The sequence below is a fragment of the Arvicanthis niloticus genome, chromosome 1 (genome assembly GCF_011762505.2).
Source record: "Arvicanthis niloticus isolate mArvNil1 chromosome 1, mArvNil1.pat.X, whole genome shotgun sequence".
Lineage (NCBI taxonomy): Eukaryota > Metazoa > Chordata > Mammalia > Rodentia > Muridae > Arvicanthis > Arvicanthis niloticus.
Genome location: NC_047658.1, coordinates 148,566,431 through 148,593,428, shown reverse-complemented (window position 1 = coordinate 148,593,428; position 26,998 = coordinate 148,566,431). Strand labels below are relative to the sequence as shown.

Here is a 26,998-nt window from a genome sequence, read left to right as displayed (position 1 = left end):
GTCTCCGCGTACCATTTGGCGAAGTTGGCTCGGCTGCTCGCTGGAAGGCTGCGACCGAGGATTGGCTGTTGAAGGGGCTCGGAGCACTTTCTCTAAGGGACTGTGGCTGTGATCCAGGTGGCCCGGCCAGGCTCCCGGCTGCGTTCCGCCGGCCTCGGGCAGCCAAGGCAACCAGGTAGGTAGGCCACGGTCAGGCTCAGCTCTGCGTGGGAGCGCGCGGGCCGACGGTCGCAGCTAGGAATCCGCTGGGTTTCACATCCTAGATCCACTTAGGGGCTTCTCTCTGTCAGCCGCCACCTTTGAGCCCTGAGGCCCACTGTGTTGGGGGATGTCTCCTTGTAACTTCGGCCAAGATAACCTCTCCCAAGCTCTTAGCCAGACAGTCACCTCCGCTTGGCCCTTGTGATCACCTTCAGGGCAGGAAGTCCAGAGCTGCGCTCGCCCTTTCCCAGAAACTCGAGAGAGGTTACAGTAGGCGTCTTAGCTGCCGGATCCCGATTTGGGGTCTGCTGGACCTTGCTATATGTTGACAGGACACCGATCGAACTTCCCATGGGGCTCTGCTCTAGCTCTGCTTGCTCTAAGTCCAGCTAAGAGACTGGCGTGGGAATCCTGTGAATCGGTGGCGACCTCCAAAACCCTCAGACGAAGATGGCAGGGTCTTAGAGGTTTCAGAACTTTCTGCCCCCTTGTTTCTTTTGAACACCTTCTCAGCCACCTGGCAAGAATGAAAATAACACTGGTAGGCGCCCAGGTCAGACCACCTGGTTAATAGCCTAAGATCACCTACCAGCCTTGTGGAGTTGAGCACATTACCACTTCAAGAGCTCAGCTTTTTCATCTGGAAAATGAGTTTAACAACAGTGCCCGCTAACAGAGGGGATTGGGATGTCACCTCACTTGAGGACCAAAAGGCCCTGGAAAGTGCTGTCCTTGCTTGACACAGCAAGCCTCCTTCTATGTAATCATAAAACCATGGTTTTAAAAGTGCACAGATGAGCCTGTCTTTGGAGCCCCCTGAGTAGTTTGCATGTCAGTGTTAACCATGACCATGGTTCTGTATTGTCCTGTTAATTGCCTTCCCTTGGCATACCATAGTATGCCAGGTACTAGGATGGACACTCATACACAGTGAGGATTTTCCCCCCTCACTATTTTGATTGATGAACAAATGAAGCAAAGGAAAAGTGATTTGTCCAAGGTCACTCCGTGGTCAGCATCACTGCCACCTCAGGGGCTTCGGATTCTTTCAGAAGGAACTATTCCTTGCTCTGCTAGTTCGTTTTTCAGGTCATGCCTGAAAACGGGTCTGGAAAAAGGGCCCAGGTTTTTCTTCACTTCGAGGCAGAGAAGCCCGTGTTAAGAGCTCTATAGTTGTCCCTTTAATGCCCAATTCAAAATCATTTGAACTTCGTCATCCTCAACATTCAGTATTTACTCTGGAGCTTTACTCTGAGACTCTTGTGTCCATTTGTCATGCTTTGCGATGAGTCCTTGCTTATCTGTGCACAGACCAGAGCTTATCTTCTACGTCAGCTCTAGAACGAAAGCTCTGTCTGTAATCTTAACGGCCCCATGCTTTTGCTTTCCAGTTTGTAAATGTACCATTGTTCAAGTGTACACTGAGCTTCTTGGCATAAGGTCTTGTCCAGGAAATTAGGAAGAGATTAATGGTTGAACCTATTGAATGAGACAGGAAGTGTCTCCTGACTAAGTGTTCCAACCCCACTTCATCAGTTTTTCTAATGCTTACTGTCTCACCCTACCTGGAATCCTAGCTTCACCCTGTTGTCTGACTCCCAGGGTGAGGCTCCCACCAGTGAAGGGCCTCAAAATCTAGAGGGGCCAAGGCTTCCCAGAATTCATAGGGGGTGTGGTTGAGTGCTGGACAGTAGACTGCCAGGTGCTTCTTGCTTGGGTGTACTCAGCTCACTGGGTGCTGGCCAGTTAAAGCCTTGCAGCCCTGTAGAGGTTGCTGGAACAAAGTGGACAGCCATTTCCTCCTGCCAAACGGCTGCTAGTTGATCCTTGGTCTGTCAACCTCTACAGAAACACGAGATTGTTGATTCTGAAAAAAGGGACATCACCCCAGACCAGCCTAAGGGGCTACTACCTAGAGTTTCACCACTTAGCAGTGTTCTGCTCCTGCCAGATTCTGACCCCTCTACCCACTGTAGCAAAAACAGTATGGTCTTCAGAGAGGCTAGGGCTGGGGAGAAGGCTAACTACTAGTTGAGGTGTTTTTTCTGGAAGCTCATTAGATAGACTTGTCCACACATGCAGTTCCCAGCCCACAAGGAGCAGGCAAGCAGTGCTACCCATCGACATAAGCCTGTCCTTGTCGTGTATTGCCGACTCAACACCAGTGCAAGCCTTCTGAGACCATCAGTGTCTTACCTAGAGCAGCAGACAGACTTGGCCCAGAGATGACGAGCATTCTTGAGGCCTAGCAACCACTGAGTGGCAGAACCCACGCTAGAACGCTGAGTCTGAGTCACATGACATACCCTGTGCACCGGGCTCCGCAGCAGTCCCGAGAATTCTTAGCTGAACCCGGGAGATCTTCTAAAAAGATCTTCTTGGTTCAAGGCTGAGGAGGATGTCGCCTAGTCAGCAAGCAGCCTTGACACTGGTGACTGAGCTAACCACTGCACAGACTTCACCCTGTGGGGTAACTGAAGTCCTTCACTCCTCATGGAGTTGTAAGGAAGTGGGCTGAGTTTGCCCTGGAAAGCACGTGGCGCAGTGGTTTAAACTGCATTGACAACAAATCAAAAAGACAAAGTCCAGCTTGGGCCCCAGGCCTTGCTGCTTTTGCAGCGGGATGGTGATGATAACAGTATTAGCTTCTAGGATTATTTTGAGCATCAGTGATGTCGTGCACATCAGCTAGTGCACAGTGAACACCCACGCTTGTCTTTCTTTCTCATCAGCCTCAAAGTGTGCCTTGGTCACTCATCTTTTGTTCTCAGCATGTAGATGCACGAGTCCCCGGGGGCTACCACATGGGCTTTAACTGGGCTCTGTAACAGTGCCTGAGAGACAGGTTTTCTTATTCCTATTTTCCATGTACAAATACAAATTTCATGATTTTCTCTAGGTGCCTTCTGTGGGTTTATCTTAGGTAGTAGGTCTCGAAGAGAGTGGGATTCTTAGGATAGAAACTAGGACAGTGTGAGTGTGGCAATTACTGGAATAATGTGTCTGAATAATGAGGTGGACAGAAGGCCAGACAAGGGAGGAGGTAATAGTTCTGAATGGGATGATGAGTCACTCTTCCAGAGAACAAAAGACCAGCTCCGCCTCGAGCAGGTTGAGGACAAACTGAAAATGCTTGTATTTGTGTCACTTTTTTGTAAAGATGGCATCATGTGGCCCAGGCTCATATATAGCTCAAGATGGCTTTCTAGCTTTTATTTTATTTCTAGATTTATTTTTATTTCATGAGGTTTATTTCATGCTATGCAAGCACTCTGAAATAAATGAGCTATATTCCCAGCCCCCATTCCATACTCTGCCAATTTTTAGCAAATATGTAAATATCTTTCTGTGAGTATATTTTAACTTTCTCTTGTCCAGTATATGGCCAGCTACTGGTTGGCAGCACCTCTGAAGGACGGCTATAGGAATGCTTATGTCTCTACCTTTCATTTCAGAGCACCTGTGATGGGGACTCCAGCCTCTGTGGTGAGCGAGCCACCCCTGTGGCAGGTTTCAACACCTCCAGCTCGGGGCCGCAAGCAGGCCTCTGCCAACATCTTCCAGGATGCTGAGCTGGTGCAGATCCAGGGCCTGTTCCAGCTCAGTGGGGACCAGCTGGCTGAAGAGCGGGCCCAGATCATCTGGGAATGTGCAGGGGATCACCGTGTAGCTGAGGCACTGAGGAGGCTGCGCAGGAAAAGGCCGCCGAGACAGAACCACTGCAGCCGGCTCAGGTAGGTTCCCCAGGACTGGAGGGCCAAGGGTAGAGGTAGAAGGGATGCCTGTTCCACTGCTCTGGCTGTATGGCCTGGAGCCAGTGACCTGCCCTCACTGTTCCTGTTTCTAGTGCTGTGGTGCTGGGAACCTCAGAGACTATTGTTATTGTTAGTCACATGACCCTGTAATCCCCATAGGAAGGAAAGCCCAGTCAAAGCAGCACTACCATATTTCAGTGACTCTTGGCCAGGTAGAAGAAGGGAGTGCTATTTGGAAAGGGGAAAACAAACAAACAAACAAACAAAACAAAACAAAAAAACAGTAGTAGAATTCAACAGCAATCTTGGTTAAAGCTTTAAGGAGATCCTACGATGACAAAGCAAGTAGAGATTTTCTCTGTCTGCCCATGTCACCGAAGCCCAGGAATAGTGAGCCTCAGGGGACCCGGGTAAACAACCTGGCCTTAAAGCCATCACTACCGGTTTCCCTCTAGGATCTTCCCCTCACATTCTGAACAGCAGAGACTGAACAGATCCTCGGGTCTGAGATGGCAAGTGAGTCTTCAGTGCTTGCACTAACTGATGTCACTCATGCCTGATCTATGGTGCCATAAATGCAAGGCAAAGAAAGTCAGGAGGAATCAGGCGGTGGTGGCACATGCCTTTAGTCTCAGCACTCAGGAGTCTGAGGCAGAGGTGCATGTGTGAGTTCTAGGTGAACCTGGTCTACAGAATGAGTTCCAGGACAGCCAGGGTTATACAAAGAAACCCTGTCTTAAGGAGAAAAAAAAGGTAGTGAGACTTGTTGAGTTTCCCATTCCCCCATCCAGTCACCCTCTTAACTAGTTTTGGAAAGGTGTCCTACAGTTCTTGGGGCAGACAGTCTCACTTTATAGTGACAAGATTCCCTCCTGCTCTCTGAGCTGATGCTAGCTTATCACACACTTGTATCCACAGAGTGCCTGAGCCTGGTTCTACAGTGGCCGACCCACAGGCCAGCACCACTGACACGGCTTCCAGTGAGCAGTTTGGGAACTCCCGGAGGACAAGTGCTAGAGCCCACCGGAACTGGAATAAGCCAGGCCCCACAGGTTACCTCCACCAGATCAGACACTGACCTATGAAGGGTGGGGACATCCTCCCCAAATATTGCAGGGACTTTTCACCAAAGGGCTTATGGAGTTGTAGAAAGGACATCTGAGCAGGCCCTGTCTGGGTGAAGAAAGAATGCCCTCAGTTCAGCTTAGAACCAGCATCTGCTGGGCTCTGCACTTGCAGGACCTGTTCTTACCAAGTGAGGGAATACTGAGGTTGCTCATGCATCAGCCTTTCTGGCCTAACAATGTAACCCAGCTGCATGGCATTCCCCTGGAATAAAAGTAATATGCACTCAAATGCAGCATCTCACCATTTCTGCCACTGACAGTTACTGTCACCACCCAGCAGCCACTGTCTCTCAGTCTTGTGCCACAGGCCACTGCAAAGGGGAAACTTGTTTAAGTGGAAAATAAAAACATTTGCATCAAGATTTGTCTGAGCCTATTACAGAAGGGGAGAATCCCAAAACAGATTTAGCCAGATAGGGAAGGACAGGATATTCTCCAGGAGATAAATCTGGGCTGGATGCTTGTGTTTCTACAACCACAAGCCCTGGAGATCCTGGTACTACAGCTTCCTCTTCCAGAGGTGGGTAGGTTGCAAGAAAAAATGAGGTCTCTGCAGGTAGGCCTGATCCAAAGGAGCAGCCCGGGGAAGGGGAAGCTAGGTCAGCCTACATCAGCTCCACATTGCAGGCACTTGGGGGTACTGGGTCCTATGTAGTAAGTGTCGTTGTTGGGAACCATCAAGGGTGGGACGGCACAGGACTAAGAGTCAAGAGCTCTTCCCATTATTCCAGCCTATGTTTATCAGCATGCCTCTCTCCTTGCCAACCCCCATCCCAAGAACAGTGATGTACCTATATGGCAGGACTGCCCTCTGATGGCCAAGGATAAAAGCCACCCTCTCCTAAATTTGCATCTAAACCAGTGGTTCTCAACCTTCCTAATGCTGTGACCCTTTAATACAGTTCTCCTTATGTTGTGGTGACCCCCAACCAAATTATTTTGTTCGTACTGTTATAAATCATAATGTAACTATCTCTGTTTACTGATGGTCTTAGGAGACACCTGTGAAGCGGTCATTCAACACCCCCCCCAAAGGGTTGCAACCCACAGACTGAGAACCACTGCTCTACACCTAATCCCAGAATTCTGACTTTAAGGAAGTTGCCAGGGCAAACACTGTACTATAGAGTCCCTATCAGAGAAAAATCTGTAGTTAAGTATTCATACCAAAAGCAAGTACATGTTCTATTAAATCAGACTCAGGTCAGCTTTTGAAATGTCCTAAGAAAACACTTGGTCTAAGTCCCAAGTCTCTGTAACTTCATGGAAATGTGTCTCTTGGTCCTTAAAACTGCATTTACCTTGTCTTTTTTTCCCCCAAAGAAAATCGGACAAAGAGGTCAGAACTGGATTTGTTATTCATACATTTGCATTGATTTAAATACAATACATACAATTTCTACAGTGCATTAGAAGAACGGCAGCAATGCTCACCAGCCAGAGTCTGCTCCTAGACATAGGGGACAGGCTGGCAGAGGGACGGCTGTTCTGAAGTACCTGACACTCTGGGCTCCTGGCACTCCCAAGTCCACATTCAAGGCAACTTGAGTACAGGCTTCAAGGGAGGGAGGCAGGGAAGGCCGCCTGCACCCTTGCCCACCGGGCCTGGCACTGGCTCCCTCTTCCATTGGACCCAATTTCCTCCTGATGGTAGACCTGACCTGGAGTGGACAGTGCACAAGAGTCTGGTGCAGCACTAAGTTCTCTGCAGGCACCGCTGGCTCTCTCCAGCACTCCAGTGGGGAGTCTCACCAACAGGCTGATATGAAGATATCTGTGAAGAACGTCACATACCTGGACCCTACTGGCTCCTGTGATGAGGCAGGGTTTCTCTCAAACATGGTTCTGAGGCCAGAGTCCACGTGGGCTGGATGGGATTGTCAAGACGGGGCAAAAACAACAGTGACTTTGTCCATAGGGCATGCATATCCAGTGCTCAGAGATTCATGTAGCTGAGTGTAAGCCCACAGCAAGCTGGCTCCTGCTCCACCTGACGGAAGGAAGGCTGTGTCTTCTGCCCTGCCTCTGGGTGATGGGAGCCAGGCAAGCAGATGAGGCACAGCTGAGCTCCTCACTCCCGTTCTTTGGTTTTTTCAAGCCTTCAGGACATTTCTCTCCAAGGCTAACTGACCAGTTGTAGAGTATGAGACACTCAAGGGTCCACAGCACAGGGTGTGAACACTGCTGCTGCCTCTCGGCCACACGAGGCCCCCTTTCCACTCCCTCTTGAAGCCAATTCTTTGCTTTGGTGTAGAAAGGGTTCAAACACCTGGCAAGGGAGAAGACATGGAAGCAGGAAGATGCACATTGAGCTGGGCAGGCACTGGGGGACTGTTGGAAGGCCTCTCTTCAAGAAGCTGAGCAGCCCAGGACAAGAAGGCAGGGAGCCAAGGGGCAAGCCAATTAGGAGGCACAACCCAGGTCCTGTTTGTTTCCAGGCAGCAGTGGTAACAGGAACAGAGATGCTGCCCTGGCCGCTCATGAACCTACTGACCCACAACCCTGCTGAAAGCCACTCCAGAACCCAAACTGAATTCCTCATTTAAAAATGGGGGGAAATAGATTAAAAGAAACAGAAAAGTAGCAAAGCATGGGGACTAAGGACCAGAAGTGAGGCTGTGCCAGGCTCCCCACAGAACCCTCCTAGCACCTGTCAGGCAAGCAGGTTAAAGTCAATCACTTCCATGTTACACAACCACTCCTAGCAGAACACAACTGCCAAGGCTAGCCTCTTCTGCTTCAGCTGAGTGCTGGACAAGTTACAGCAGGGCACTGAAAGAGACTGTGTGCAGAGCCTCTTAGAGGTGCAGAACATGAACCTGCTCATTGTCACAACAAGTCAGTACCAGTGTGGCAAGAGGAGGGTCAATTTGGCAAAACCAGAAAGAAATGGCTTCTGTCTGTGGACCAGCGATGGGCCTCTGACAGCTCAGTTCATGGAGTAAACAGCTGCTAGGTATCAGAGCGCCTGTGTCTGAGCAAATTTAGGTTCTAGATTAAGGGCTTCTGATGTCAGAGGATCTAATATGGATTTTCCTATAAGCATTTAAATTTGTGTTGTTTTTGTTTTGTTTCTGATGCAGAATATATTAGGGAACCTGGACGGAGAGGGTTGTCAGGGAGAGATGGGACTTTCCCAGCCAGCCAACAAATGCTAGGATGGAGCTGCTCCTCCTTAGCTGCCTGGGCTCCGCGCCTGGACATGAGCCTCCCCAACACTCTGAAGGTCCAGGAGCACTCTTGTCCCTGATTGTGCTTCTCCCTGTGGGTAGGAAAGCCCTGAGGGAGGTGGCAAGCAAAGAGGAAGGGCTCTGAAAGGCTCTGCTGTGCACCAGCTTCTCTGGCTTCCTCCCAGTCTGTCACCTGCAGGATTTCTTCTGCCTGCCTCTGGGGCTACCACCATGAAAAGAAGGGCTTCCGACTCTGAAAGCTCTGTGTGTAGGATTCACTTGCAGACCGCTGATGAGAACGGGCCGTCTCAACAATCACAGGTGGCATCTGGACGAGGTGCAGGGGACTCTTATTGTCTTTTAGGGCCTGGGTCAAATTTAGGATCTGCATTGGAAAAAAAAGGGGAGGGTGTGAAAGGCTGAGTATTCTAAGCCTGCCTCTGCAGACAGTATCATTCTTCATGTCAAAAACAAATGCCAATGGAAATACAAAAGTAGGAATGTATGGCTGGAGAGGTAGCTCAGTGAGTAAGAGCAGAGGATCTGAGTTCAGCTCCTAGCATCCCTGTCAGGTGGCTCACAACACCTGTAACTCCAGCTCCAAGGCATTTGATGCCTCTGCTGTAATACTACGGCACCACACTTACATGCACAATATACATAGATGTAGACACATAATTTTAAATGAAAATGTGAAATCGCGGGGCCTAGAGAGATGTTCATACTTAAAAGGCACCCATAGGATCTGGGTTCAATTCCCAGCACCCACACGGTAGCTCACAACCATCTGTTACTTCAGTTCCAGGGGATCTGACCCTTGTTCCTGGCCTTTATGGGCACCATTCATACAAGTGGGGTGCAGATAAACATACAAGCAAAACACCCACACAATAAAATAAAAATGATCCTAAATTTCTTTTTAAGAAAGTCGGAATCTGAATAGGCACACCATGGAAGTGGATACCACCTCATTAACAAGTTTAAAAACTATGTTTGTCTGTGTAAGGCAGGAAGGTCGCTTGAGGGCCAGGAATCTGAGACCAACCTGGACAGTATGGTATATCCCTGCCTTAAAACAAATAAGCAAACAAAGAAGAAATTATAATACCATGTAGAAACACATACTTCCTTGCCCTTTAAGATGACAGAAATAGAAAATATGACCTGAGAGGTGGAGAGAGCTCAGAGACAGACTGCACGGCTGTGGGGCTGGAATGTGGAATAATACGGGAAAGCTGAAAAGAATCCCCTTTGACCTTGTAATCCTCTCTTAAAATTTGTGGTGCTGGGGTCCAAACTCAAAGCTTCATACACACTAGGCAGGTACCCTTCAGCTAAGCCTTTCCTACCCCAGCCTCCCAAAGGTTCAGAGTATCAACATGTCTGGCCTTGTCATTTTGAAGGGTAGGTAAATCGGCTGAGTGTGTGTGACTAAAGAAACTATGATTATCTGAGTTAGGCGGCTACACCACAGGCCTACCCTATGATTATTTACCCAGAGGTACGTCAACTGATCCAAAAAGTTCCAAAACAAGTGACACAAAGTCAAACTACTGTGCTGGGTTCCTTGCAAGTTCCCCTCCATTGTCCTTTCCAGAACACAATGTAGGTCTGCCCGAGTGTGCAATCAAATTGCAATTCCTGTGTTCGAACCAATGCTTCTTTTGCTTATACAACACTCCTGTTATAAAAGCTGTTCGTTCTACAGACATTACAACCTAAGGTAGAAAGAAAGGTAAACTTCACCTGCTCTTCTGCACTAGCTTTACCCCTGCCTAGACAGATGATACCCTAACTGGGACAGTGGGAAGGCTGCTATGGTGGTGTATGCCAGCCTCACTGGGCCCTTGCCTTACTTAGAAAGGCATAATATTGTTATTTAGACAGAAAATGTCTTGACTCTCCCATTTCAAGGACAATGGGCTCAGCAAGCCCAAAGGTGCTCTTTGGGAGCCTTTAGCTAAATGGTAGGAAGAGTAAGCAGATACTTGTGGTGGAAAGACTAATACACAGTCTTTGAAGATTCAAGTTAGTAAGATAATTATAGCCACACACGCCTGCATCTCTTAGCACTTGGGAAATGGAGCCAGGATGATCAAAGGTTTTGGACTATATAACTTTTGGTCCACCATGGGCTATACAACAATCTATCTCAAAGAAAAAGATTCAAGAAGCTGGGCATGGTGGCATATGCCTTTAGTCTCATATGCCTTTACCCTCAACACTCAGGAGGCAGAGGCAGGTGGATCTGTGTGAGTTAGAGACCAGCCTGATGTACAAATTGAGTTCCAAGATAGCCAGAGTTGTTACACAGAGAAACCCTGTCAGGTATTAAAAGGAAGGAAGGAAGGAAGGAAGGAAGGAAGGAAGGAAGGAAGGAAGGAAGATAGATTGATCAAGAAGCTGACTTTTCGGGGGCTGGAGAGATGGCTCAGCGGTTAAGAGCACTTACTGCTCTTCCAAAGGTCCTGAGTTCAAATCCCAGCAACCACATGGTGGCTCACAACCATCTGTAATGGGATTCAATGCCCTCTTCTGGTGTGTCTGAAGATAGGGACAGTGTTCTCACATATATAAAATAAATAAATAAATAAATAAATAAAACTTAAAAAAAAAAGAAGCTGACTTTTCTATTTACAACTATTTCCAAAAATACATCAAATTATAACACCATGAAGCAAAACATGAGAAAAATGATGGAAACAAGATATTCAGTAGGTCTCATAGGCAGGTAATGGGAGCACCAGGCTCTAGACCCAGGTACTCTGATCAGTTTGTATCCTTCACTGCTGAGCTCGCCTTTTTTTTTTTTTTTTTAAAGATTTATTTTATGTATATAGGTACACTGTTGCTGTCTACAGACAAATCAAAGAGGGCATCAGATCCCATGATAGATGGTTGTGAGCCACTATGTGGTTGCAGGGAATTGAACTCAGGACCTCTGGAAGAGCAGTCAGTGCTCTTAACCACTAAGCCGTCTCTCCAGCCAAGCTGAGCTCTCCTTAAGTGATACTTATGACACCAATACCCTACAATTTTGTTTAGTCTTTGAGATAGTGTCTAACTACATAGCTCTGGCTGCCCTGGAGCTTACTATGTAGACCAGGCTGGTTTCAAATTCACAGAGACCCAACTGCCTCTGCCTCCTGAGTGCTGTAATTATAGATGTGCACCACCATTCTTGGGTCTACACAGTTTTGACAATTCCAGGTTTCTATAGTTCCCTCTGACGGTGAAACAGAAAGGAAGAAGAATACAACTTGTAACTCAAACAACAACATAACTATGATGAGTATGTGCATGCTTACCATGGACCCACAATATTGTTACTTACTGCTTACCATGAACTCTCTTATGTATCTGTCCACAACAGAGCAAGGTAGAGTTACTACCCTATTTTATAAGCAAGAAAATGCAGACTCTTGCCCAGCATCACAGAACCTGTAACTGGTGTGATCTGCCCAATGATCAGGCCCAAGTGAGGCATGTAGCCTGGAGAAGTTCAAGGCCAGTGAGCTAATACTAACAATGCACGCAGCAACTAGCACAGGGCTAAACACTCAATGAGTGCTTCAGCAAACCCTGGTGTCAACACCATGGAAGAGGGAGGAGACTGTAGAAGGCTACCTTCCCTCTCCCATATTTTAGGGCAGAGTCATAATTATATATGGCACACAGCTAAAAGGGTGTCAAACACAATCCTGCTACATCTGCTCAACATGAGCATATATAAGCCTTCCAGAGAAAAAGGCAATGGAGGATGTCCCAGGCTTACCTGGCCTCTCATGACAGCAATCTGCTTATGGAACTGGCCCCTGTCGAAACCAGGATCTCTCTACAAGAGAAGGGTAGAAGAAGGGAGATGACGGAACCACAGAATGCCTCTCAGGAACCCATTCCCCACAACCCCCGCCCCCAGTTAAGTCTCTAAGAGTACACAGAAAGGAAGCAGTGGGCTGGGAAGTAACTATACCACTTCCTGTCCCACTTAGAATGCTGAAGTTTGATCCTCCTGCCTCCCTGGTTGAGTACTACAGCACACAGGCTTCGTGTGGTGCTAGAGAAGGAACAAGGGCTCTCTGTATGCTAAGCAAGCACTCTGCAACCTGAGCTACACCATCCTATCACCAGGGCTGCCACTTCTTTCAACCCCTCCAAACCAGCTCCAGCTAGTCTGTAGTAACTTTGCTCTTCTGGCTAACTCAAGTGAGAATGGTGTAAGACAATATCCTTCTTGGCTTGTGTCAGGACTAAGAAGAAAAACCAGAAAGAACGGCCTTTTTCCAAAGGGCTGACCTTGAAGAGCTCATATAGGTCTTCCTCCAAGTCCTTGATGAAGTTAGGGTCTGAAATCTTTGGAAGAATCAAATCTTTGATCTCCTGAGAAAATGGGACTTTCGCCTGAGGCAACCAGGCCCAGTAAAAAGGATCTGAAAAGAGAAAAGGCGCACAGCAAAGCTGGTGCTGGAAAAGTCCCCCATCCTGGGTCTTCAGGGGTATTCTAAAAACAAAACAACTCTTCCCAGAAATACATTACCAACAAAATCCACTGAAGAGTTGCTGACCCTAAGACTGAACAACTAGTAAACACAGGACTCAGGCGTCACACCCAGAGCTGCCTAATCTCAGAGTTCTTTCTCAGGTGACATATGACCTTCTACAAACTGGCCTATCCAGATGCAACTTCTTGCTAGGCTTTCAAATGGTCCTGAAGATGAAGGCTGGCGCTACAAAGGGGGCTAGTGATTCTACTCCTGTCCTTTTCAGATTCTCAGTCACAATGGGGTATGGAGTACAAGGAAGACAGGGCACTGACAGCAACTTATCTGCAAAAACCCAAATGGAATAAAATATGAAAAGACAAGTTTGAGAAGAATACAAAGTGAAAATAAGAAAAACCACTTTTTTATACTGATTCATTTACTTTGCAAGAATTAGAAATGGAACCTAGGAGCCTTACACATGCTTCAACCCATATGCATCTACTCTCTCATTACCATATACCTCTAGTGGAAATAATGGTAAAAATTAAAATAGTTTATACTATGGAACAGTTGCCATATGCTGTTGGCTACTGTGTAAAATGCCTGAGCTACAGTACTTCATTAATTCTTAGGCTGATCCTACAACAGCAACGGAACAGAGCCAAGCCCAGTCCTTTAAACTTACATGCCCTCCAGGAGTCAGGATGCTTCAGTGGGAAAGCTAGCCCATTGTCTATGGCAGCCACCTTGATAACAGGCTCCCTCACCATCACCCAGTCTGTGTCCTGTAGAATAAAGAGACTTGCTCAGGCCCTTTAAAACAGCAGCAAGAAGGGAGGATAGGGGTGGTATGTAACTTGAATTCCAGCACTCAGGAAGCAGAGGCAGGAGGATCTCTGAGTTCAAGGCTACCCCGGTCTATATAACAAGCTCCAGACCAGCCATGGCTACATAGAGGGACCCTGCCTCAAACAAACAAGCAAACAAGCAAATAAATAGCAGCAAGACACCTCAGCTCAGCCCCTCCTTTAGCTAACCTAGATCTAACCTCTACTGGTTTTCATACTGTTTTCTGGACCTGGTTTATTAGTGGCATCTGAGTCTGTTCAAGGCTCTCTGGAACTTCTCCCTCTTACCCCACCCCTTACTCCCAGAGTCAGGAGTCTTACTATGTTGCTCAGGCTGGTCTTTCTCTCCTAAATGCTAGTGTTACAAGTGTGCACCATATACATTGCTAGAGGTCCTTGATGATTCTCGAACATGTACATTTATTTACCTAGAACTTGCCTGAGTCCTTAGTAGAATAATGACAAAAACAAAAATAGTTGGAAATTATTCTAAGGTAAAACTTGAGAATAGAAAGAAAGAAAACTTTGTGTCAGCCTGCCAAGGTCTTTTAGTGTGGACCCTACCTAGCTCAGACATGACTTCACTGGTAATGGTAACAATGTCCCCATTTTCCATTGAGAAAACAGAATAAAGATGACAGGTGGCTGGTTTCTATATATGGTAACCATCATATGTCAATAATACACAAAAATAAAAAGGACGAGCCGGGCAGTGCTGGCCTTTAATCCCAGCACTTAGGAAGCAGAGGCAGGCAGATCTGAGTTCTAAACCAGCCTGGTCTACAGAACTAGTTCCAGGACAGCCAGGGCTACAAGGAGAAATCCTGTCTGGAAAAAAATAAAAAATAAAACAAACAAACAAAAGAAAATAACGAGAAGAGAAGAAATGGACTGGACAGGACAGGAACTGAGTAGAGTGAGCAGCTTTGGCAGGCTACACCTAGAACACTACGCCTATGTGGTTCCATGATTTCTTCAGGCTCAGTGGCACCATCACAGGAACAGGAATTGTGACAGAGATGGCTTGAGGTTAAAGAGCACTGGCTGCTCTTGCAGAGCACGTAGGTTTGATTCCCAACACCCACATGGTGGCTCAGAGCCACAGATCAGATGCGCTCTTCTGGCCTCTGCAGACATCAGGCACAGATATAGTGCACAGACATCTGCACAGGCAAAAACTCATACACATGAATTCAATCTTCGAAGAAAAAAAAAAACTTAAAGATGAAAAAAGGCACTGAAACTTTTCTAAACTTGTAGGGTCTGATTTGTCTGCTAAAAAAAAAGTGCCCCATGACTTAAAAGGGCAGAAACCACTGGGATAAACAATATAGGCAGATCCATTCAATGTAATATTTCTCAGACCTTTACTATACTACAGTACAGCATGAAGCTCAAAGGGAAGAATGGAAAGGGTATGTACAAGGAGTAAACTTACTCCTTTTCTTGATGCTATCCCAATTAATATTACTCAGCAAGATGTTCCTTAAAACACATGAAAAAAAAAAAAACTATACCAATTATTAACTTTAAATCCTTGAGTTTCTCTGACTCTTTTGAACTTTTGTGACCTAAATCTCTATTCTGTGTTTCCACAGTTTAAGGGTTTCTCCTCCCATCCTCCTCTTAAATATGGAGCAACCTCTTACCCGACAGCCAGGGTTATCCATTGGACAGTCATATTTGATCAACCAGTTGTCATTGCCTCGGTCTGTAAACAGAAACACAGTTAGCAGAAAGAACTTGTCTGACTTTAGAAATGATGGATTAAACATTTGGGATATGTGGACTACCCCTCCAACTGAGATCAACTATAAGGTAAGATAAAATGTTTTAAAATCTCTGAAAGGCATTGGTGATTTTAACATGATCATAATAAAATCTGAGTCAAAAATCCCAGCACTCAGGAGGCTGAGGCAGAAGGATCATAAATTCAAGGCCAGCCTAGTTCTTATGACAACACTGTCTTAGAAGAAAGGGAAGGAAGGAGGGAAGGACAAAAGGAATCTAGGAGCTGGGTCCAGGAGAGAAAGCACACACAGAAGGGATTCCATGCCTATGGCTTTAGTCCCCTACTGCAGCACCCACTGATTTGGGAAGAGGTGGCTGGAAGGCTGGGGAATGAGACAGTGGCTCTTGAGAGAGAAAAAACTTGGAGCCCATCTTGGAAGCAACCAAAGCTCCTCATCAGTATCTGAGGCTAATGTGACCCTGGGCTACTGGCGACTTAGGTGCTGGCCCTTCATAAACTTTATACCCTGGATAAGATATACACAGCACCCGAGACTCTCAAACATCTCTATAGTTCTGATAAAGTGTTTGACTACCAACCAGCCAATCACAAAAACAAAACCAGAAAGAACAGAAATGAGACCACAAAAACAGACCTGTAACACCTCCAAACAAGGGACTTATCTTCTATAGACTTTTAAATGGCCAAGTAAAATATGTAGTATCTTCAAGAAGATAAAAGATATAGCCAGGAGTGGAGATACAGGCCTATAACACCAGCACTCAGGAGTTCAAGGTCACCTGGGTTAAGTACAACTGTCTTAAAACAGCAGGGAAAAAATAAAATTAAAGGCAACTGGAACTCAAGCCATACAGGCTGGTGGAGCACACCTTCAGTCCCGTCACTTGGGACCCAGAGAGAGGTGGATCACCGGGGATTCAAGGCCAGTGTAGGCTATGCAGCAAGTTCCAGGACAGCCAGTGCTACAAGGTGATACAAAACAATAACAACAATAAAAAAAAAAGAGGGTGGAGAAGGGCCACTCTGGAGGCTGAGGCAGAAAGATCATGAGTTTACACCAAGCCAGTCTGGACTATATGCTATGGAAAGGTGACCTCATAACCCCACCTCCAAACAAACAACAAAAAAATCTGTCAAAATGAGAATAACTGAGTCTGGTGAGCCAATTTTTTTTTTCTTTCTTCTTCTTCTTCTTTTTTTTTTTTTTTTTTTTTTTGGTTTTTTTCGAGACAGGGTTTCTCTGTGTAGCCCTGGAACTCACTCTGTAGACCAGGCTGGCCTCGAACTCAGGAATCCGCCTGCCTCTGCCTCCCAAGTGCTGGGATTAAAGGCGTGCGCCACCACTGCCTGGCTGAGCAAATTTTTAAAAGATAAATGCATATTATAAAATGTCCTTGCAGGTGGGCAAAGTATTCTGGTAGTTGGGTACAGTGTCACATGCCTATAATCTTGACATTAATTATAATCTTGACATTAATGAGGCTTGAGGAAGAAAGATCAAACATTTATGGTCAGTACAGGCTACAGGCTGTCAAGAAGGAGAAGGAAGAGGAGGAGGAGGAGGAAAAGAAGGAGGAGGAAGAAGAGGAGGAGGAAAGAAGAAGGAGGAGGAGGAGGAAAGAGGAGGAGAAGGAGAAGGAGGAAAAGGAAGAGAAGGAGAAGGAGGAGAAGGAAGAGAAGGAGAAGAAGAAGGAGGAGAAAAAGGAGGAGGAAGAGAAGGAGGTGGAGGAGGGGGAAGAGGAGGAAGAGGAGGAAAAGGAGGAGAAGGGGAGGAGGAGAAGGAGGAGGAGGAATAGAAGGAGAAGGAGGAGAAGGAGAAAGAGAAGGAGGAGGAGGAGGAAAAGAAAGAAGAGGAAGACAATGAGAAGGAGAAGAAAGAGGAGGAGGAGAAGGAGGAGGAAGAGGAAGAGGAGGAAGAGGAGGAATGAGAAGAAAGGATTGGGGGAGGAAGTAGAAATGAAGCAACCAAGTTGCAGCAAAGGAGACAATAGTGTTAGATAATTCTGCTATTTGGGGAAAGGCTAATCCTTTACAAAGTCTCAAATCTACTTAGTATTTTTTTCCTCCCTTTAGCAATTCTGAAACTCCTTTCTGTGCTGTATTAAGCAAATAAATAAATTTATATTATTTTATTTTATTTATTGTATTGTAAATCATTGTGATGGGAGTTAGGTCAGTGTGTATCCAGAAAGAAATTATAAATCAAAGAAGGCTAAAATAAACCTGTGTCTGAATGGAAATGAAAGTATTCATATGAACTTATAAATTTATAGCTATAAATATATCCTTTTTAAATAAAAAGAGGAACCTTAGAGAAATGGCAATTCCAGCCTGGAACCAGAAGATGAACCCAAAACATCTTGTGCCAGAAATTAAGGAAGTGCTTGTAAAATATATACATATCAAAAGAGCACAGGAGCACTGGCCAAATTAGAGACAATCTGAGCATCAAAATAAATAAGAACAGAAAGTGAGTAAATATATTAAATAAAAATTTTGTGGCTGAGTGATGCACACCTTTAGTTCCAGTACTCAGGCAGCAAAGAGAGGTGGACCTCTGTGAGTTCAAGGCCAGCCTGGTGTACAGAATTCTAGGATAGCCAGGGCTACATAACAAGACCCTATGTCAATAAAGAAGTCTATGTGTTTGTGTCCCATTGCTGTGACAAAGTACCTGGGAAAGAAATCAGCTTATAAGGAGGAGACATCTAGTTTGGTTTAGTCTCAGCCTGAGGTCACTTGGTCCTGGTTCCTCGGGCTTGTGTGAAGCAGAACACAGTAAGGAGGATATGGTGGAGGAGGATGTTCACCTAAAGATGGCCAGGAAGCAAACAAAAAAGAGAAGGGATGGAGGGAGAGGGGCCCAAGGCCCTTACATCAAGGGCATGACACCAGTGACCTAGACTTCTGTCCACTAGGTTCTTTCTTCTACCACTTATGTAAAGAGACGTTCCCACACCAAGTATAGATAAATTGTACAATAGAGAAAATCTAAGAGACAATCAAGAATCCAAGAGACAATCAAATTACCAAAATTAGTATCAGTATGAGACAGGACCTGCTTCATGATGCTGCTCTAAGAGCCTAACACCACTTCTGTGACACTCCTGCTAAAACACGCTTAATTTAAGGTCATTGTGAGGAAACAGATACACCAAGCTGAAGAGCGTTCTAAAACAGACAAGCAAAACAATCAGTGGCCTTCCAAATGACATTCTTCCAAAATGCTGATGTCATGCTAGACTGAGAACTGTTCCAGACTGAAGGCGAAATAAGAGATAACAACCAGATAAAACCAGTGGTCCAGACATCTTGTTTATAGCCTACCACTGTCCTCCAACTGCCTACACAGCCAAGGACTTTCCCCTGCCTCTACCTCCCCAGTACTGGGACTACAACCCCGTGCTACACAGCCATCTAAGATCTAGAACGTTATTTCACGATGAAAACATTATAAAGCAAGCTGGCAAAAACAGAATGAATTCAGTGTACACATTAGATAATAGCACATCTAAATATTTTATAGCTGTACTATTGTTACATAAGAGAATATCCTTGTATTTAGGAAATACTTAGGAATACATCTTTAACTGAAGATGGTCCAAGAAAAAATATATATGGGGTACGGTGGGGATGGGCAACACTGAGATGGTTCAGCAGGTAACCTTATCAACTAAATTCAATCCTCAGTACCCACAAGGCAGAATATGAGAATCAAGTCCTGAAAATTGTCCTCTTACTTCCATGCATGAGCCATGACAAACATGACTCCCTCCACCCCATAAATAAATCAATGTAATAAAAATGTATTTAAGACCATTAAAGAAAACACATATGGGACAGAGGTTATTCGTAAAGCAGATAAACTATTAAGATTCAGGAACAAGAGTTCTGCTGGGTATTGAACCTGGAGCTCTGACACTGACCTAAGCTGTGACCCGCTAAGTCTCAAAAGTTTTTTAATTGTGTTTTAAAAATTAGGAAGGGGGTCATGTGCCATGGCACATTTGCAGAGGTCATAGAATAACTTGCAGGAATCAATTCCTCCTTTAACATGTGGGTCCTGGGGATAGAACTCAGGTTATCATACTTAGTAGCAAGTAAGTGTCTTTACCCACTGAGTCATCTTGCTGGCCCTGGAATTAATTTTATTTTTTGAGACAGCATCTTGTATTGCACATGCTAGCCTTGAACTTACAATCTCCTGCCTTAGCTTCCAAGGGCTAGGAATAGAGAGTTGCACTACCAAGCCCAGACCCATAGAATTTGTAAATACCATTTTTGTATTATTTCTATTAACTTTATGGCAAAATAAGGTTTATTAAAAATCCAAACCTGAACTTTACCAAGTCTTCAGACCTAGCAACAATCTGAAAGAAGCCTAGGGAATGGAGGATACTCAACCTGTCAATATAAAAATTTTATAGGACAAATACCCAGCTGCTTCAAGAAATTAAAAATGGGGGTTGGTGAATGCAAGAATGGAATGCAGTATATGGATCTTGTTTGTATCATTTTTACAGATGAAGAATAAAAATCACTGTTGTGAGGTGCAATGGTATATACCTTTAGCCCCAACACTCAGGAGGAAGAGGCAGGCAGATCTCTGAGTTTGAGGCCAGCCTGCTCTGCATAGTGAAACCCTGTTTCAAAACAAAACAAAAACTACTTTTTTCATGAGACAATTTGGGTATATGACACTTGAATAGTGTTCTATAGGATATCATCCAGGGGTTTTATTTAAAAAAAAAAAATCACAGCATAGTAATTAAATTGAGACAAAGATCTGCCTTTTATTTATTTGTTTGTTTATTTATTTGGTTTTTCAAGACAGAGTTTCTCTGTGTAACCCTGGCTGACCTGGAACTCACTCTGTAGACCAGGCTGGCCTCGAACTCAGAAATCCACCTGCTTCTGCCTCTCAAGTGCTGGGATTAAAGGTGTGTGCCACCATGCTCAGCTTCTGCCTGGTTTTCTAATTTCAGCATTTGCTCGTATCCCTTGTATTCTGGCTTCCTTTGTTACTTTAATTATTCTCTAAAGGAATGTGTATAGGGAAAGTCCAGCAAAAGGTCTAACAGACACCTACACACACAGAACTCTTTTCTTCTCCTCACACTGCTTCTCACTGCACATGAGATACTTTCCAGGATGATCATATATGAAATCACAGACTTGTTAATAGACTGAAAAAAAGTAGGTAACAGTCAAAAGTTATCCTAGGGTGTGTTCCAAGATTCCCAAATGGATCCTAAAACTAGAGCACCAAACTACATATAAACTATTTTCCCTCCCCTTACATATATGCTCTGTAACATATAAAGTTACCTTTTCACTTACAGGAAATACATTATGCTTGTCTTTGACATGTCCCAATTGCTAGTGTTAAATCTTGTATTTAGGACCCACTATCCAGAAAAATAAGGAATTCTTATGGCAACAGCCGAGGAACTAGCTAAGATCACTAAAACTGACAGACAGGCAATTCCGCAATGCAGATATTCTGGACAAAGGGATGATTCATGTGCTGGGTAAGACAGCAAGAAACTTGAAGCTACTTAGAATGGAATCTTTTTTTAAAGTTATATAAAGCCTATGCATTATTTATTTCTGATCCTTCCCATTTAATATTTTCAGAGCACAGTTAACCACAGGTAATGAACAACAGGAAGCAAAACTACAAATAAAGGAGGGCTATGAAGTAGTCAGTCATCCAGCAACAGCAGACAGAGAACCGAAAGGCTGGGCACAGGAGCTCACGCCTGCGTTCCGAGAAGCAGAGATAGTGCACTGAGTTCTAGACTAGCCTGAGCTACACATTGAGTTCCAGAACAGCCTGGGCTACAAGGCGTAACCATATCTTGAAGGAGGAGAAAGAAGAGGAGGAGGAGGAAGAGGAGGAGAAGAACAGGAAGAGGAGGAAGAAATTCACAAAATTCCATAATTAAACAACAATGGATGAAAGATGAACTCACCATGGCAACTAAGAAAAGCTTATGAGATGATGGAAGTAGACACCAAAATATACAGGATATAACAGCACAGCATTTAGTGATAGATTTATAGCTATAAATACTTATATTGTAAAATGAGAAACCTCACTAATAGCTTCACCTTATATCTTACAGAAGTAGAAAGAAGAACAAACTGGAAGCAAATGGAAGAGAGGATACGGCACCAGGGCAGATGCTGCACTGGGGCAGATGCACACTGAACAGAGAATCAACAAAAAACAAAAAAATAAGGACACCAAAAGCTGGTCTTTAAGACCAGCAGGAACTTGTGGTGGTGCATGCCTTTAGTTATGGCACTTGGAAGGCAGATGCAAAGGACCTTGGTGAGTTTGAGGCCAGGCCTGGACCACATAGAGACTTCCAGGACAGCCAGAGTCACATGGTGAATGGTGAAGCCCTATCTTAAAAACCAGAACCACATAAACAAGCCAAGATCAACAAAAGGGACAAAGCTTTAGCTAGACAGAATAAGGACGAAATGAATAAAAAAATGAGAGCAGAAATATTACCAACAATTCTAGAAACATAAAAAGAACACTAGAAACAATTTTATGCCAACAAATTCAATAACCTAGATGAAATGGAGATAGTCCTAGACACACAAAACCTGCCATGATTAAACCACAGAGAACCAAAAAATCTCCTAAGGAGACTAATTAGTAATCAAAATGTCCTACTAAGAAGGCATGAATCTAAAGCTTTCAATGCAAGTAGGTTTGGTCAGGTCAAATGAATTCAAGTTCACTAACATATTAAAAAAAAAAAAAATCATGCCAGACATAGTGACCCACTTAATCCCAGCACTTGGATGCAAAGGCAGGTGGATCTTGGTGAGTTCAAGGTCCCAAGACAACCAGAGATAAAGAAACCCTGTTTCAAAAAACAACAAAAGAAAATTAATGATCCCAGAACCTACTTCAAAAAGTCGTAAGAATGAAGGACTCTAGAGTGAATGTACTTTCCAGTGTTTTGGAAGAGCCAGGTAAATCCCAGCTCAGGTTTTACTGCCTCTGATAACTTGCAGATACTGTATCTGGACGAAATTGAACCTGGAAAATTGGTCTGCCAGGCCCTCAAATATGCATACCCATTCAAGCAGAGGAAAACACCATCCTCACAAGGCAGCTAGCTACTTCAGTCCCTACAGAGCTCCAGGCCCACCTCAATCCTTGGAAGTCTGGTACAATGCACGGGAGCACCCTGGCTGCTCACCAGTGTTTCGGATGATGTAGTCCAGTACCACTAACCGCTCAAACTGCAACAGTAGCTGTCGGTTCGTGTTCTCAGGAAGAGGTTCTGCTTCAAAACGCCGCAGCCAATAGTCTGCATCTTTGTAGCCTTCAACAAAGAGCTGGAATGACCCGACCTACAACCAAGAGGAAGGAACAAAAGCATCTCTGTAGAGGCCAAGTAAGCCAGAGACCCACAAAGGCCCTGTGGTGTTCACACCAGAGAAAGGAGCACTTCCAAGAGCACCATGCCTTTATCTCCTTGTAGGTACAGGAGAAAAGGGGTGGGGAGGTTCATCCACCCAAGCTGAAGAAGCCTATGCAAATGGTCTAGACTTTAGAGGAATAAAGTGAGGACTGTTAGTCCCTGACAGAAGTGAGAGCCAAGAACCTCAGGCAGGTCATTCACATGCACAGTTAAAGTCTGAAGCACCCTGCTTCCCGCCTTGACTGATTATGCCACCATAAACCATCAACTTTGTTAAGTCACATAGGTGCAATCTATACCTTTGGTGGTAGCCCAATGCGGTTAAACCGTTGCCCAACTTTTGGCACTTTCTCTAGTGCAAGCCGCTTGCCTCTGGACTTTACTCGGTCAATGGCACTGTAGTTGAAGGTTTCACTGGCCAGGTATACTACCTGCAAGGGAAAGAGAAAAGACACTTAGGCAAGAATGAAGTTTAAGTTAAGAGACTAGTGTGGTAGAGAAGTGGATGATCAGTAATAGTGTTCCTCTTCCAGGAAAGAGCGTTTCTCTGTCTTATGGTCCAGGGTAATAAATATGGCTAATTCTGGATAATATAATGTTGATAAAATGATGCATATTTCCCACAACTCTTAGTTCATATTTCCTAATCCGTGACGCTGTAACAAAGGGCTCTGAGATGGCAGAGCCACACCATCTAACGGTCTCATATCCCTTGTGATGTGAATGACTTGGGCATGGGAATACATGTCTGTAATCTCAGCATTTAACACAGAAAGACAGCGGGATGCACACAAGGTTGAAGCCAGCCTGATCTACATGGTCAGTTCCTGGCCAGAATGCGCTATAGAGTAAGATCTGGTCTCAAATGTGTTATGGGAGGAAAGGAAAGGTAAAGAAAAGAAAAGGGTATAGGCATGATGTTTTTGTGCATTTTGTAAAGGTTATCCTTGTGTTATTTAAATCCTGATTTCTCAGCTCCCATATCTTGTCTCAATCTGGACATGGCATTGTAATGCTAGGACAAGAACTCCTGTCTCAAGTTTGTATAAACAACTCTTACCATTTATTCTCTGCTTTGTCAATAAATGCTGATCACCCAATGGCTGGGCAGAAGAGAGAACAGGGCAAGACCTCTGCCAGGGGGTGGGGTGGGTGTATTTGCAGGGAGTTAGAGTGGAAGCCATGAGGAAGGGGTGGGTTGAGCAGCTTGGCCATGGGGAGGAAAAAGTTTTTAAGTGTTCATCTGAATAACAGAAGCCCTAATTGCAAGTTCTGTTGGGAGCATGGCTGAGGTAGCCAGATTAGCTAAGGGGTTAATATAAATCAGCCAGCTCTCCGGGTAACTGAGGTAAAGCCATCAGATAAATCTTGGTCTCTCTGTATGGTTATTTGGACCAGCTAAGATAAAGAAATACAAGTGCTGGATTAATTTACTAATTACATTTATATTAAAAATAATTCATTTTACAGAAGAGGGGAAAGGGAGGGAAGAGAGAAAAACAGGAGAGAGGGGAGAGAGAAAGGCGCAATAAAGAAAGAAAAAGGAGCCGGGCAGTGGTGGCACACGCCTTTAATCCCAGCACTTAGGAGGCAGAGACAGGTGGATTTCTGAGTTCGAGGCCAGCCTGGTCTACAGAGTGAGTTCCAGGACAGCCAGGGCTATACAGAGAAATCCTGTCTCGAAAAACCAAAAACCAAAAATAAACAAACAAACAAACAAACAAACAAAACCCTCCTCCCCCCCAAAAAAATAGAAAGAAAGAAAGGCCCTCGGGTCAGGGCACTGGCCACCAAGCATAACCACCCCAATGTGGCCCCAGAACACACAACTGTGGAGAGAAAGAGAGCATGACTCCCACATGTGAGTGTTGGCATATGTGTTCCCTACTACCTACTATACCTAATAAATATGTGTGGGGAAACAAAAGTGTTTTCAGGCCATTTTCCAGTTTCCACTTGAAACCCCTGGCCTGTGCAAGCTTCAAAGCATCTTGCCCTCCATCAGATGTATCTGTTGCTTTTCTTCCCAGCACACCACTTCTCTTTGTATGACTCTGTATGAAACTGTCACTACCTCACAGGAAACACAACAGCCACTGAGTGAGAACTAGAACTTTACTATTTCAAGTACCTTCACAATGTGAGCCCTATTTCTATAGTGACAGATGCTCTGATCAACTGGATAGAATCCTGTCACAAGAGTAGGACAGGCAGTAAAGGAAAGAGATTCCTCTAATATTCTCCGACAGCTGAATTTAAACTTGCAAAGTTCTGCCTCAACTCATAGAAGATAGGGGGTTTTTGTTTGTTTTCCGAGACAAGGTTTCTTTATGTCCTGGAACTCAATCTGTAGACCAAGCTGGCCTCAAACTCACAGAGATCCTCCTGTTTCAGCCTCTGGAATTAAAGGTGCACACCATCACTGTGGGCAGATTAAGTGTTTTTGTATTGCTGATGCTGATGCAAGAACACCTCAGAACTCGTTCTCTATCGAGGGAGGGAGTCACAGAAGTATTGCTAATGATTAAAACAGCTTATAAAACACAAGACCCCTCATCAAGCAAACTTCTCTTTGCCAGAGACAGAGACCATTACAGAAAACCGTAATGATCAGAGTTGTGAAGCACAGTCTCGACTGATCCATCGACTACATGCACCTCTTACACCCAAGGCTCAGAGACCATTGTGGGAGGGCAGAAAGATGGAAAGACCCAGAGGAACAAGGAACTTGCTGTGAGACTGTCTTTTAAAAATGTCAGAAGCTACATCTATGAAGTCTCGCCAATATGGCTGCCTAAATATGAGCTGAACAAGACCACCACAAATAGACTGACATGGGAGGGGAAAACCGCATGAGGCCTCAACCCTAGACAACGAACTATAGGTAACTAAGGAATGCTAAAAGCAGGAGAAATAGCCTTTCCCAGGGAAGAGCTCACCAAGTTATCCAATGCCAAATGGACACCCCTGAAAACATATTAAAAATAACATCATACAAACTGAGCATTATTTATTTATGTACTTAGAAACACACACAGAAATAATTAAAGACAGGTTGTGAATTTCAAAGAGATCAAAGGGGTGATATACATGGGAGTGTTTGGAGGGAGAAAAGGGAGAAATGAGAATTAAATAATTTTCAAAAAACTAAAGATAATTTTCTTAAAAATCACAAAATGTATAGAGTATTAACATTATGCTATTATGTATTTTATATGGATTCTGCATAATCTTAAAAATCACTCTACTAAATAATAATTACTTCTATCTCTATTTTTACAGGGAGGATAGTGAACACACACTAGAGGAGTCACTGATTTACCCATGGGTCACACAAATTAAAACGCCACAGAGGCCAGTTCTGTGACCCCAGCACTTAGGAGCCTAAGGCAGGAAGATCACAAGTTTAAGGCCAGCCTGGGCTACATATCAAGACTGTATATCTAACGAGAGAAAAGCCACTGAGTAGAATTCAGACTCAAGCCTCAGAGTCTTAGGCACTGTACCCCAGAAACACCAGCAGAGGAAGCCAGGAAACAGCTGTGGCTCTGTGCTATTTATACTAGCAAAGAAAAGAAATTACAATCACTGAGCAGGGAATATGTAAAAGGACTCCTAGAGTCTAGCAGGGGCCTGATCTAGGATTTCAGGTTAGGAAACAGACTGTAAAGCAATAATTATGGAAGATCTTCTTAAACACTATGGGATCATTAAGTTCCCTGAAGTCATATGAAATCAAGTATGTATTCAGCACTGCTTCAAAGAGGGAAGGAGAGTATGGTCCCAACCCTTTATCAGAATCTCAACTAAATCATAACACATACAAAGGATATGTGACTCTGTATTTAAATTTGCCCATAACTGGTCCTTTCCTTTCCTTCCCTGTGGTGCTGTGGATTGAATTCTGACCTTGCATATGCTAAGTGTTCTAACAGTGAGCAATATCCCCAGGCCACATGCTCAGACAAGTCCCAGGATTCCACAGCATGAAGGTAAGGGAGGGCAATTCCACGTCAGTCCTTTTGCAGGAACACACATTTTATTCTCACCTTCTGCCCAACCAAATTCTCTTTACCAAACCTTGCATAAGGTTTAGCTGACATCAGCTAATTTGGATCTAAAGGCAGACATGGTGGCATACTCAGGTACTTGGGAGGTCAAAACAGGTGGATCACCAGAGGATACTGTGTTTAGAACTCATTTGGGCAA

At 44.6% G+C, this 26,998-nt stretch overlaps 2 protein-coding genes and 1 long non-coding RNA gene across 4 annotated transcripts in view; 2 read left to right on the top strand and 1 right to left on the bottom strand.

Annotated features, from left to right (window-relative positions):
• Positions 1-5,443, top strand: Avpi1 (arginine vasopressin induced 1). Its single transcript, XM_034494849.2, has 3 exons — positions 1-175; positions 3,657-3,935; positions 4,875-5,443. Exons 2-3 carry the CDS (start codon positions 3,667-3,669, stop codon positions 5,032-5,034), a joined length of 429 nt encoding a protein of 142 aa, XP_034350740.1. The 5' UTR covers positions 1-175; positions 3,657-3,666; the 3' UTR covers positions 5,035-5,443.
• A 980-nt stretch (positions 5,444-6,423) lies between these two features.
• Positions 6,424-26,998, bottom strand: part of Pi4k2a (phosphatidylinositol 4-kinase type 2 alpha) — a 31,201-nt gene continuing 10,626 nt past the window's right edge. The window contains exons 3-10 of one of the 2 annotated variants that reach the window (XM_034505071.2): positions 23,089-23,220; positions 22,565-22,718; positions 15,235-15,296; positions 13,423-13,522; positions 12,550-12,683; positions 12,029-12,088; positions 8,447-8,638; positions 6,424-7,352 (exon numbers count right to left, since the gene is read on the bottom strand). In XM_034505071.2, the coding sequence (XP_034360962.1) occupies positions 8,477-8,638; positions 12,029-12,088; positions 12,550-12,683; positions 13,423-13,522; positions 15,235-15,296; positions 22,565-22,718; positions 23,089-23,220 (804 nt within the window). In that variant the 3' untranslated portion in view covers positions 6,424-7,352; positions 8,447-8,476. Of the gene's footprint in view, positions 8,639-12,028; positions 12,089-12,549; positions 12,684-13,422; positions 13,523-15,234; positions 15,297-22,564; positions 22,719-23,088; positions 23,221-26,998 lie in introns of both variants that reach the window. The other variant, XM_034505069.2, reaches the window with a different exon arrangement.
• On the top strand, positions 13,517-23,855 carry LOC143436874 (uncharacterized). The gene is made up of 2 exons (XR_013106653.1): positions 13,517-15,403; positions 21,467-23,855. It is a non-coding gene; the product is annotated as an uncharacterized LOC143436874 (long non-coding RNA).

What these genes read in the sequence shown, in the direction of transcription:
- Avpi1 (XM_034494849.2), top strand. Translation starts at nt 3,667, where the DNA reads ATGGGGACTCCAGCCTCTGTGGTGAGCGAGCCACCCCTGTGGCAGGTT. An exon ending in AACCACTGCAGCCGGCTCAG is followed by an intron (nt 3,936 to 4,874) that starts GTAGGTTCCCCA and finishes TTGTATCCACAG; the next exon opens with AGTGCCTGAGCCTGGTTCTA.